Here is a 12943-nt window from a genome sequence, read left to right as displayed (position 1 = left end):
ACCCCCCCCCCCCCCCCCACCATGTATTAGAAGTGACTCTCAACCTGTCTTTGTTCGGCTAGCACTAATTGTAGAGGCTCTCCTTAAAGCTGGATATAGAATTGATAACTTTCTTTGTGGAAAAACTAAGTTTGAGGCAACTGATGATACAAATATGTATAATTCAGGTTCAATTAATTCCAAAATGCAGAAGAGATCATTCATACAGATCTATACTCTTAACTAAGGTAATGAAAAATAAATGACTTAAAATAGGAATAATAGACTGTTTCTCACTTTTAATCATCAAGTAACATTTCAAATACTATAAATCCTATTTCTGGATACTTGGACAAATGCTGGTTGTGGTTATATTACGGTGATTGGATAAACTCCTTTCTTTGATTTGATGTATTATGAATAAAAGTTCTTGGAAGCATTAACTGATCTAGGGGAAGAGCCACAGCACTTTCCTTTAAAGTCTACCACTAACACTGTATTTGGACACTTATACATTGTGGTGTGAGTGAGTGGGTGTGTGTGTGTCCTCTTTGGAGGGAAATTTGCCAATATCTTTCAAAATTAAAAATATACATACCCTTTATTCAGATTTTCAATTCTACTTCTAGGAATATGCTCTGTAGAGATACTCATGAAAATGCTAATGCACTAGGATATTTGTCATTAAACAGGAAACAACCTAAATATCCAGCAATAAAGCCCATTGATAAAATTATGATACTTCCATATAGTAAAAATTAAATAGCCATTTCAAAGAATGAAGTAGATATGTCTACACTAGTGGAATATTTACAAGGAATACTATTGAGGAAATCTGTACTTATATTTAAATAATAGGCATAGATATATGCATAGTATATTTTTTTGAATAAGAAAGTGTAAGCAGTTACTGTTGAGGCATGGAGCTAGAAGACCAGATGCAGGTGTGAGAAACTTATTTTTCATTTTATACAGTTATATATGGTTGTAGGGTTTGAATTTACAATAAGGACATAGGTACTACATTTTATACACAAACACACTTATTTTAAAAACAAAATAGGGGTGCTTGGCTGGCTCAGTCGGTTAATTGTCTGACTTTGGCTTAGGTTATGATCTCGTGGTTCACGAGTTCGAGTCCTGCACCAGGCTCTTTGCTGACAGCCCAGGGCCTGGAGCCTTCTTCCGATTCTGTCTCCCTCTTTCTCTCTGCCCCTCCCCCACTTATACTTTGTGTCTCTCTCTCAAAAAAAAAAATAAAATAAAAACATTAAAAAATAAAAAAAACAAAATAAATAATTCTGAATGTTACCTATTTGATTAGTCAATCAGGGATATTTTGATGTCCTTCCTTCTGCTAAATCCCTCAATTAAATAAATCTGACCAGTATTAAAAATTACTTTAAAATGTTTAAAAGTGAGGACATGCCTTTTCTTTTTGCTTTGTGATCAGTTACCTTTGTTAATGGTTTTACAGACTTCTGTACATCATACTGATTTCATAATTTACTTTCCTTTAATAAGTTATTTAACATACATTATAGTGTTTATGCTTAAATATCCTAATTTCTCAGATAATTAGTGAAACATCTTATTCATATGTATTTCAACAAGCACCCAAAGTGAATTTTAGCACTGTTCACATTGAAGATACCTGATAAAAAGGTACGTAAAATAAGGAGGCCTGGGTTACATCTCCAACCAAATTTTATGACAATTACAACGAACAGTGATTCTGAAACACAGTCATGTCCCCAAAGTTTAGATATCCATAGCTCCCAAAGGAGGATGTGACATGTGGTGTATTCTCAAAATCTCCTAGTTCAAAGTTCTATTTTTCAATGAATTATTGAGACTTCATTGCTTCTGCACAGCAAAGGAAGCAATCAATAAAACTAAGAGGCAACCTATGGAATGGGAGAAGACAGTTGCAAATGAAATATCTGATAAAGCGTTATTATCCAAAATCTATAAAGACCTTATCAAACTCAACGCCCAAAAAAACAAATAACCCAGTTAAGAAATGCGCAGAGCGGGGTGCCTGTGTGGCTCAGTTGGTTAAGCGTCCGAGTTTGGCTCAGGTCATGATCTCACAGTTTGTGGGTTTGAGCCCCGCGTCAGGCTCTGTGCTGACAGCCAGCTCAGAGCCTGGAGACTGTTTCAGCTTTTGTATCTCCCTCTCTCTCTGACCCTCCCCTGCTCACGCTGTCACTGTCTCTCTCTCTCTCTCTCTCTCTCTCTCTCAGAAATAAACAAAAAAACATTAAAAAAAAAAAAAACGAAATGGGCAGAGGACATGAATAGACATTTTTCCAAAGAAGACAGATGGCCAACAGACACATGAAAAGATGCCCAACATCACTCATCATCAGCTAAGTACAAATTTAAACTACAATGAAATATCACCTCCCACCTGTCAGAATGGCTAAAATTAATAACACAGGAAACAACAGATGTTGAGGAGGATGCACAGAAAGAGGAGAACCCTCTTACACTGCTGGTGGGAATGCAAACTGGTGCAGCCCCTCTGGAAAACAGTATGGAAGTTCCTCAAAAAATTAAAAATAGAACTACCCTATGACCCAGCAATTGTACGGCTAGATATTTAGCCTAAGGATACAAAAATTCTAATTCGAAGGTGCACATGCACCCTGATGTTTACAGAAGCATTAGCAACAATAGCCAAATTATGGAACAAGTCCACATGTCCATTGACTGATGAATGGATAAACATACACACACACACACACACACAAACACACACACACACACACACACACTAGAATATCACCCAGGCATAAAAAAGAATGAAATCGTGCCAATTGCAATGACGTGGATAGAGCTAAAGTATACTGTGCTAAGCAAAACAAGTCTGTCAGAGAAAGACAAATACTGTATGATTTCACTCATATGTAGAATTTAAAGAACAAAACAGATAAGTATAGGGAAGGGGAAGAAAAAAGAGGGAGGCAAACCAGAAGAAACTCTTAACTATAGAGAACTGAAGGTTGCTGGAGGGGAGGTGGATGAGGGGATGGGCTAAATGGGTGACAGGCCTTAAGGAGGACACTTGTGATGAACATTGGGTATTGTATGTAAGTGATTAATCACTAAGTTCTACTCCTGAAACCAATATTACACTATATGTTAACTAGAACTTAAATAAAAAGTTGAAGCAAACAAAAAGTCAAGTATTATTTTTCTAAATTCCAGAGATAATAAAAGCCCTGCCCTGGTTCACACAGTGAGCTAATGCAGAGCCTGGGTCTTCTAGTTCATCGTTTAGTACTCTTTTCACTATTCCACACGGCCTTCCTCAAGGAAAGAAACAAAACAAACACGTTTTTTTTATTGTTAATGACTCACGGCTGATGCAACTGTTATTTAAATGAAACACATTTTGATGGGAAAAAATGGGTCACACTCATTTTACCTGTCCAGCTGAAGCCAAGGTGATCAGCAATATAAGCCAGCCTTTCCTCGATCCGTTCCTGCTCATCCTGTTGATCTACAGGTCAAAAACAGAATGGCCAAAGGTTGTCTATGACAGGAGAGCAGCCATAGTACTGATCATCCAAAGAAAGGAAGTCACTTGTCCAAATATTTGATAATAGCACCAATTAGCTACTGTATTTTAAATCATTTTAAGTTATGTGTTTGCCTGATTTCTGGAATGGGATGGGGAATAAATGTAATTATAAATCATGAAAACCAACTGCTTCCATATCTCTTTAATTAAGACCAGTCACTGGACATATTATAGAAGTTGCTGACTTCTAGTAATTCATTTTAGGACTTTTCTTTTTAAATTATCTAGGAAGATACTGCCCACCGGAAGACAATCATCTTGTTCATCAAACACCAGAAAAATCATAAATAGGATGCAGAAGTGGAGTAACTGGTTAGGACCTCCTACTATTGCCTGTGGCAGCATAGATCACTTCCAGGTCATGTCTGAAAGAAATCACATCCAAGATTCATAAGACACATAGATCATGAGTTAATCAGGCCATCGTGGATTTTTTCAGTGTGGCCAGAAACAACATCTTCCCTGGTCCAGGTGACCTTGGAAGAAGGGAGGATAAAAGCACATGCATGTGTGTCTATTGTATCAATAGGTACACATGTCTTCTGTGTGAAATTTCTGTCTGCTTACTACTAAGTAAGCTTAGACAGTACTTCCACAAACTATAATTCTCCCATTCATTTTTAACCCCAATTCATTAATGGGCAGCATTTTAGGCATCGTGACATTTTCTCATAACACAAATGTAAGAATAATAGTCTTTATTGTAGAGATACTGGAAGACCAGAGGCTACTTCCCAAAGCCATCTATGGTTTTCTTTTTTTATAATTCAAAGGGCCATCATCCTCTCTCACAGTCACTTAAATCATGCAAAGTTTGAGTTTTTGTTGTCTGCTTTATCTAATCAGAGTAGATTCTTCATTCTCCTACCACTAAAACAAAAAGTATATTTTTACCTTATATTTGTTTGCTTAAAGTGTTTACCAATGGTATCTGAAATCCAACCTTTTTGAATCAAAAACAGATCCACACCAATTGGAATTTCGGGGTAATGTGAAATCTTCTTGGGCAAATGGCTTCCTAATGATTACAAAATTATTAAGTATGGATTATTTTAAAATACTTAAGGGTAAGAAGAAAAAGCAATGAATCCTTGCCATATGAAACAAAACCCAATATATTCATGTGCAAAAGCCAAAGTGCTTAACTTGAGGCTAAGCCTGGGATTTCAGAACAACAAAACTCAAAGCTTGCATGGCCTTACGTGCAGCGGCTCGAGAAAGGCAAGATCACCATTGCCTGTTTATCATGTTTATGTTTTCCATAAGCATTCTCATTACTCAATCTTGAGATTGTTTTCATAGACAAGAGTACACAGAGAGAGCACAAAACACAAAGGGCTTACACAAACGCAGTAACCACTACAGAAAGCTTAAAGAAAATGAGACACAAATCACCAAATAAAAGATATACAAAAAGAACTATATCAAATTTATGACATGCGTAGCACAGGGAATCCCAGTGGCTGGCAAATACCTTCAGCATGGTCATGGCCATTTTCATCAGGGATGCGTTCAATCAGAGTCTCAATGGACTCATCCCAAATGGGCCTTGTGTCAAAGATGTCCTCAGGAATTGAATGCTCGTTCTCAACAGGTGGCAGATTTTCAATTACTGAAACTTCCAGGGCACTACTGCTTTCATCATCTGAAACTAATTCTTGTTCCCTTTCTGACTGGGTAAGTCTGTCCACTAACTTGGAAGCCTCATCGCTAATCTCCTCAAAGAATTCTATGGAGTTCCTGTAAAGGTCAAAGAAATGCTCCTTACTTTCTTTCGTGGGGCTCACAGCCCCCTTGCAGGAAGATGTGGTGCTCTTGCTCTTAACTGGCAATCGGGATGTGAATATCTTTGGTCTTGCAGCCCCCTCTTCTGATTCTAACTCAAGCTCCTCTGCCCTGTCTCTGCTCTCTGTTTCTGCCTCAGTGTAACTTTTAGATTTTACTGGACATTCGGTCTTTGAGTCCAAAGGACTGGCATCAGATTCAGATTTGCTTCTACTATCTGGTGCTCTGCTTGTCACGTCCTGACCCTGAGGAGCCACTATTCTCTGGAGAGATGAATCTAGATGGGAAAGCTGCTGCTCTACCCTTTGGACAGGTGCTTTCACAGGGATTTTAGACTTTGGTTTTGTTTCATCCTCTTTACTTTCCTCATCCAGGCTGGGTAAAAAATCTTCAGAAAGGGAGCTCTCACACTCCACAGATGGAGGCTCTTCAGTTGACGTGGGCATAGTCCTTACAGGAATTTTGGATTTGCTCTCGGTAGAAGGCACATTCTCCATGGGTGCAGTAGGGATTTCAATTACTGATTTCTGTTCCTCTGGGGAAGAATCAGGAGAATCATCATCCCGATCTGAATATACAGACCTAGTAACTGTGGAAAAATCTAACTGAACTTGTACAACTGGCTCAGGGGAGTCAGGGCAAGATGTTTGTTTCACACTGGACTTAGGAGGCGCATCACTCACATGCATGGTGGGGAGGTCCTCGGCTCCTGCAGAAGGAGCCTCTTCTGTTGATACTTCAGTGGAGGCTGAATTCGCCATGTGGGAGTGAAGTTGAGCATCTGAAGCAGGTATTTCCTCTACTTCTTCACTCAGGTCATCTGGAAGTAAGTCTGCTTCATCACTCACCGTTTCTTTTGATTCCGAGAGTGCTAGTGACTCAGCTGATGTCTCCCGTTGTGGGGGCTCAGCCGCAGGACTCCCTTCTTTCACGTCTTCAGAGAGAGCCTCTTCCCTAGATTCTTGCCCAATTTGGAAAAAGTGAAAACTTTCATCTGCATAGGACCTTTTGGTCATATCAATGGCACCGCTCCGTGTCATCTCAAACAATTTTCCTTCCTGAAAGAGAAATGGATTTTGCTCACTGGTTGGAGTCCCCTCTTCAGTTGGGGTCCTTGCAGGAGTGGTGTCAGGGGTGGTGCCCTGTGACTGTCTGTCTACCATCAAACCAAATATCTTCTGCTCTTCCTCTTTCACTCGAGCTTCAAAGGCTTCGTCATCCTCACGGATTTCACTCCAGGAATCAGAATCCACATCGGTTTTTGTGATGATGACTTTGCTGATTTGTTCACCAACAACTGCTGCTGTATTTGGTACAGAAGGCTCTAAAGATGGGGGGGCTCTCTCTGATTGCACTTCCCACAAGGTGCTTTCTGGTTTGGATTCTTTTTCCACATTTTGGTCCTCAAAATTAGACTCTTCGCTGGGAACAGTTCTACCGGAGGAGCTTGTTACCACTACATCCTCAACAGAGGATTTGACGGGAACAGAATACACTTCAGATGAGTGAAAACTTGTATGTCCTGCATCTGTTTGGGTTTTGCTTTCATCACTGGAGAAAAAAGATTGGGAAGGAACGTTTTCATAAGGGCTTATCATTTGAGGATCATAGATTTCATCAGTCTCAGCTGGGTCAGACATTGGACCATTCATGGACAATTTATCTGTTGGAGCAGTAATCGATGCATCTTGAGTGGAATAGTCCTTTGGTGAGTCCTCAAAATCTTGGTCAGTTTTGGTGTCCTCCATTTTTGAAGAAGAAGATGAAGAGAATACGTCTTCATCTAATTCTTTTCCTTCAGATGCTGGACAATGAGGCACAGAGGACAAAGATGAAGAGCTGTCACTGGGGCCATCTACTTGTAGAGAGTCCACTCTAGAAACATGAAGCTCTTCTCCTTCGGTGTCTTTGTCATCAGTGTCTTGGAGAGGTAATGACTCCTTATGGATGACTAGCTGCTCGTTAACTTCTCCCCCAGTGGGGCTGCGGAGACCGGAAGATACAGGAGTGACTGAGCTGCTAGGACTCCCAGCCTCACATCCACGGCCATCACAGACTTCTGGTCGATCAGCATATCTGTTCAGATCACCATAAGATATATCCGGGTCAGCAGCAGAAATGGTACGATTGTCTTCAGGTACATGGCATTCATGAACCATTTCTTCCTCTGCTTTACCTGATTCTTCCTGAGTATCTTCATTCATCTTGAAAGTGTATTGCTTGGAAACAATAGGTTGAAATTGTACGTCTTCAGGACTGGAATTGGAGTCTATGCTGGATGGAAGTGGGGAAGGAGGCTGCACTCGAATAACCGGCTCTGGTAAGAGGCCCAAGTCATCACCCTGTCTCAGCTGTGCCAACTCAGGTTCACTTTCTGAGGAGGAAGAAGCCTTTCTGCTCTCTGATGTTACTACCACAGGGACATGGCTTTCATCCTCTACACTCTCCATATGTTTTGGTTCATCCACATCGGCTGGATAGTCAGCATCTGGGTCAGAGGATGAAGAAGATTCTTCTTGCTTGGGTTCTCTTTTGTAGTCCCTCTTCTGCTTTGCTTCTTGTTCAAGTTCATCAAATGTTTTGATTTTGGTTACCATTTTAAACATTTCCTCCTCAGGTGTGAATCTCTTTTTCTCCCCATTTTCCAAGTCATCCTCCTCTACACATTCATGGATTACAGCTGGTTTGGGTGTGCTTGCATCTGTGGCTTTGGGTGTGACCTCATAGCTAATTTCTTCAGAGCTGGGGGTGTCAGGAGAAAGGGGGCTCTTCCCTGAGCTCTCCACCAGTGATGTCTGCTCAAGACTGTCATCCTCAGCACTGCCGTCTGGGTCTCGGAGCAGCCGGGACCGCATCGAGGCCACTTCGGTAAAGAGTTCTGATTTGGCTACGGCTGCAGGAAGAGGAAAGTGACTTGGGAGAACTCCAGCCTTCATCTTTGGTTCCACAGGGCTGCTTTCAAGAGAGTCACGGCAAGGGGATTCTTTCAGAGGACTTGGCTCCAGAGAATCTGGAGTTTTGTGTGAGGAGTTATCCTCCAGCACAGGGCTGGCTTCCAGGGAGTCTCTGTGGCTCACTGCAAATGATTCATCAGCACCAGGGCTGAGGACCTCACTATCTCGGCTAGGGAGTGCAAGTTCTAACCCTTGGGGACTTCTAGCAACTCCCTGGGGCTTTGATTCAGCGCCTGTACCTGTCTTTACAGAAGCATCAGGCAGCGGAGAGGCCTTTGTCTCATCTGAGGGCCCGGTGGTTGTGGATTTCTGAGCTTCAGTATCGGTTTGTGCCTTGTGGGCTGAACCACTGCATGTAAGTTGCCCCTCATCAGAAGATGCTTCCTCAGGCAATCCTTTGGGTGTTTCTTTTGCTAATAACACACTACTGCCGCCAAAGGAATCATCTTCTTGTTTGGGGCATGTGTCCTTGGAAGGTTCCAGGGTCGCCTCCTTCAGCAAACACTCAGCTGAGGGCTCTGTGCCCTCAGTGACTAGAGCACCTGGCTCTTCAGAGCCATCGGTAATGTCTTTGATTGAGGGATGTTCTCTTTCTGAACGAATTTCTGTTGGTGTGTCTACCTTGGTAGTTTCGCTTACTTCCCCAATTTGCTCCTCACTTTTCTTTGGTGAGAAAGAAAGGCTTTCTGGGCTTGTCTCAGGGGTCTCTGCTAGGCCCTCGTGCTTATAGCTTTCTTCTGAACTAATCTGAGGGGTCCCTTCCATCAAGCTCCCACATGGAGAGCCTGCCACCCCTTCAGGCTTTAGGCTCTCCGAACTGCCATCCAGAGCACCACTTTGTAAAGACAGAGCTGGAAGAAATTCATCTTTCATGTAATCTAGGGGAAATGTTGTGTTGAAAGGACTAGTGAGCACTTGGTCCAGGTGAAGCTGTACTTCTTCAGTCTCCTCACTCATTCGAAATTGTTGGTATTTGTCATTGTCTTCCAATTCTTGCTTAATGACATCAGAAAAGTCGGTGGAGGTCTTCCTGTCTGGGCTGATCTGGAGATCCAGATCTCCCTGTTCATCAGCCAACTTTTCTTTGGGGACCTCACTCTCTTTATGGCTTTCTTCTTCTGGTGCTGACCGAACAGGTTCAGGCGTTTTGTGGCTAAGAGCTTTCTCCTTCTCTACAGCTACATCTTCTCTCTTAAACCCTATGGAGGAAGCACGGACCACTCTTTTGGATTCGGAAACTCCTGTTACCACAAATCTTTGGCCTCGTTTGACTGTGTGACTCTCCATTTTCTGTGTTTCTCTCTGGGTTGGCGTCTGCCCCCTTTCTTTTTCTGCCCGAACTTTGCCCTTTTCTTGTGGCTGCTTTTGTTTTACTGATTTGTGCTCAAAGAGTCCAGTCTTATGTTTAGACGGGTCCTGACCTGACTGGAACGCCTTCATCAACTCCCGAACAGACATGGTCTCCTCAATTCTTTCTGTTTTTGAGGTGGGGGATACAGGTGGTTGCTTTTCTGTCTTCCCAGAAGGCGACACAGGCAAGTGCTTCTCAGTTTTCCCGGAGGTTGATCCAGGTGGATGCTTTTCCATTCTTCCAGCTGGCGATACAGGCAAGCGTTTTTCTGTTCTCCCGGGGGATACTGGGACATGTTTCTCTGTTCTCCCAGAGGGCGATACAGGTGGGCGTTTGTCCATTTTACCTGACGGTGAGATGGGTGGGTGTCTTTCTGTTTTTGTGGATGACACAGGAGAGTGTCTTTCCGTTTTTGTTGAAGGTGACACAGGTGAGTGTTTCTCAGTTTTACTTGATGACACAGGTGAGTGCCTTTCATTTTTTGCAGAAGGTGACACAGGTGAGTGTTTCTCGGTTTTACTTGATGGTGATACCGGAGGATGCCTTTCAGATTTTGCAGAGGAGGAAAGAGAAGAGTGTCTTTCTGTTTTAGGGGAGGATGATGCTGGCCCATGCCTCTCTGACTTCAGAGACGGTGATGCAGCTGGATGTGTCCTATGGATTATCTTTTTTGGCACATCCTCTTTGCCTTTGACTCGGACAGGCAACTTGCTTCGACCTTTTTGTTCATCTTCCACTCGTTTCTGGAGAGCCTTTACTTTGTCCTTTATGGAACCGATGGGAGTCTCTTCTATCAAAGGTGAAGTGGCCTTTACAGTGGGAAGAGGCTCTGGGGCTAACCCGGTGTCTTCATCCAATGATTCTTCGGAACTACATTTTTTAAGTTCACTTTTTTCTGTACCACCTTGTACACTTTCGTCTTTTTGTTTCTGTTTTTCTTTTAATTTCCTTCTCACTGGCTTCTTTATGCCCAGGCTTGGTTTGTGTTGTTTCTGTGCACTCTGTGTCTCACCTGGGGGTGCCTCTTTCCCTTCATTTCCAGAGCTCCTGCCAGTAGCTGGGGCCTCACATTTCTCCCCTGCTACCTCTTCAGCTGTCTGCTGTTTCTTTTCATGAGGAGACACATATGACTGGAGATCCTCAGTAAGGTAGTTCACTAGCCCAGTTGAGTCTTTCTCTACTTTTACGTCACCCTCTTTATCTATTCTAACTTCTACACAAGGGTATTCGGTGATTTCTAAGGGTGCTTTTAGCTTAGCCTCCTCTATCTCCTCATCACTGACAATTACCCATTCCTCTTCCACTAATTCCTTCTCCGACTGAGACCTTGACACACTGCCTTCATCTCTCGTGCAGGTTCCACTTCTCAGGATTTCATTCACTTTCTCTAAGTCCTCTTTAACTCTTTCAACAATTTCAAAAGGCTCTCCTGGCTCTTCCTCAGCAGCCTTCACCAGCTCCTTCACTTTGATAGAACCTGCCCTATCAGATACATCTGTGGTCAAGATGGCGGTCATTTTGATCAAATCTTGTTTCATCTCAGAAACTTCAGAGAGCAAGTCCGGACTGGCTAGGACAGGAACTTCATTAACCAGATGACTTTTCAGGACAGATGTTTCTGTAGATTCTGTCTCATCATCTTTGATGTGAATGAAAAACATTGAAAGTAAAATGGAAATCAAAAAATATATTGGCAAATGTAATCAGGACTGAAACAACACAGTGTCTTTTCCTGTTGTGGCGGGAGGGACAACAAAATGGGCTGGGAATGGTGGATCCACAAGGTCTCAGGATACAAAAGCAAAGCAAGGCTAACGGAAAAAAACTGAAAAGGAAAAATGAGCAGGAAATAACTTGCTTAATTTTCTCACTTGTAGCACATCCACGCATACAATAAAGCTGTAACAAATAGCCAAGACAGACAGACATATGCACACTCACTCACACACACACACACACACACACACACCATCACAGATCACAACAAAGAACGAACGCAGTGAAATTACACAGAAGTATCTCAAGATTGTTCAGATGTTACAGATCAATGTTGAAAAAAATATAAACATGGGAAAAAAAGGAAAAAAGCATTAGAAATTGCAGAAAGTTGATTTCCTCTAGGAGAAAGCCAGTAGTAGCAAACTCAGAATGCCTTCTAATGATGTACACATGGTTTTTAATCAAATAAAAATGTGGAATTCAGTATGTTTTGTTCTGCCAATATACAATGACTGTATTAATGATGTCTGAATCAGCTGCCAACCGGCATTTCATCTAAGGGAAATTCACACCTAACAATGAAACAAATGGTCTGGTGCTAAGAGGCATGGCCCTTTCCTTGGAGCAACCTCCTGGTTTAGACACATAACGGACAGACCAAGGAGGGATAAAAGGAAAGGAAAGGAAAAAACAAAACAAAACAACAACAACTGTGATTAAACATATATGTGAGTCAAAGTTAAAATGTGATGCATGGCGATCCAAATCAGAGACAGTCACACAGGACACACGCACAGTTTATGTAAGCCAAGTTATTTCCATGCAAAGCAAAGGTGGAGGAAAACTGGTGGCCAAGGTGGCCTTGAGGAGATGCATGGGCAGGAGGATGGTTCAGAAATTAGAACATTACTGTGGTGAAGCGTATTTAATTCCACACAAGTCTGTACCTAAGGTGGCTGGGTGTAGTATATTTGAGGTATAGGTAGTGGGCACCTGTACCCATTCACAGCAAAAAGAAAAACTCAAACTCTTCTAGGATTTGCTCTTGAAAAGACCTGGGAAGGAGTCTCTTCAGTAGAATTTTAGAGATTATCTTATACCTAGATGAAGATCATTTAATGATTGTCTTTAAATTAAAGAAAACCAAACCGAGTCTATATTTATAACACCTAGAATCTGGGGCATCATAGCAGCACAGGAGCTTTTTTCTTCTTTTTTAAATGATTGAGCCAGGGGGTTGTATTAAATTTTAATTTCTACTAGCTAGTATTCAAGGAACAAAAGAAAGGGACATTTACATAAACATAGTAGCCCTGAAGAAGAAAGGGAGATAATAAAACAACATCTCTTTTTAAGAAAAGGAGTGAAGGCAATGATAATGTCACTTTTTTAACAAGTAAAAGTGTCTTCTCTTGAGAGAATCAGTATTTGTTGAGAAAATATACTCTGTGAATATGCATATGTAAAGATATATTTAAAAAGTTTATATTGATGTAAATGTATTCAAGTACAAGCCAATGAAAACATCCAGAATTTCAGAAAATCTAGTCCTGAATGGCAATTTAA

At 41.7% G+C, this 12943-nt stretch overlaps 1 protein-coding gene across 1 annotated transcript in view; it reads right to left on the bottom strand.

The window, feature by feature from the left end:
* ANK2 (ankyrin 2) overlaps positions 1-12943 on the bottom strand; it is a 221727-nt gene that overhangs the window by 17084 nt on the left and 191700 nt on the right. The window contains exons 39-40 of the mRNA XM_077754996.1: positions 5043-11297; positions 3413-3487 (exon numbers count right to left, since the gene is read on the bottom strand). Coding sequence (XP_077611122.1) covers positions 3413-3487; positions 5043-11297 — 6330 coding nt within the window. The remainder of the gene's footprint in view (positions 1-3412; positions 3488-5042; positions 11298-12943) is intronic.

Source organism: Crocuta crocuta, unplaced genomic scaffold (genome assembly GCF_008692635.1).
Source record: "Crocuta crocuta isolate KB4526 unplaced genomic scaffold, BGI_CrCroc_1.0 scaffold52, whole genome shotgun sequence".
NCBI classification, from domain to species: Eukaryota; Metazoa; Chordata; class Mammalia; order Carnivora; family Hyaenidae; genus Crocuta; species Crocuta crocuta.
Note: the sequence above shows the minus strand (reverse complement) of the source record. Positions and strands in the feature narration are given on the sequence as shown.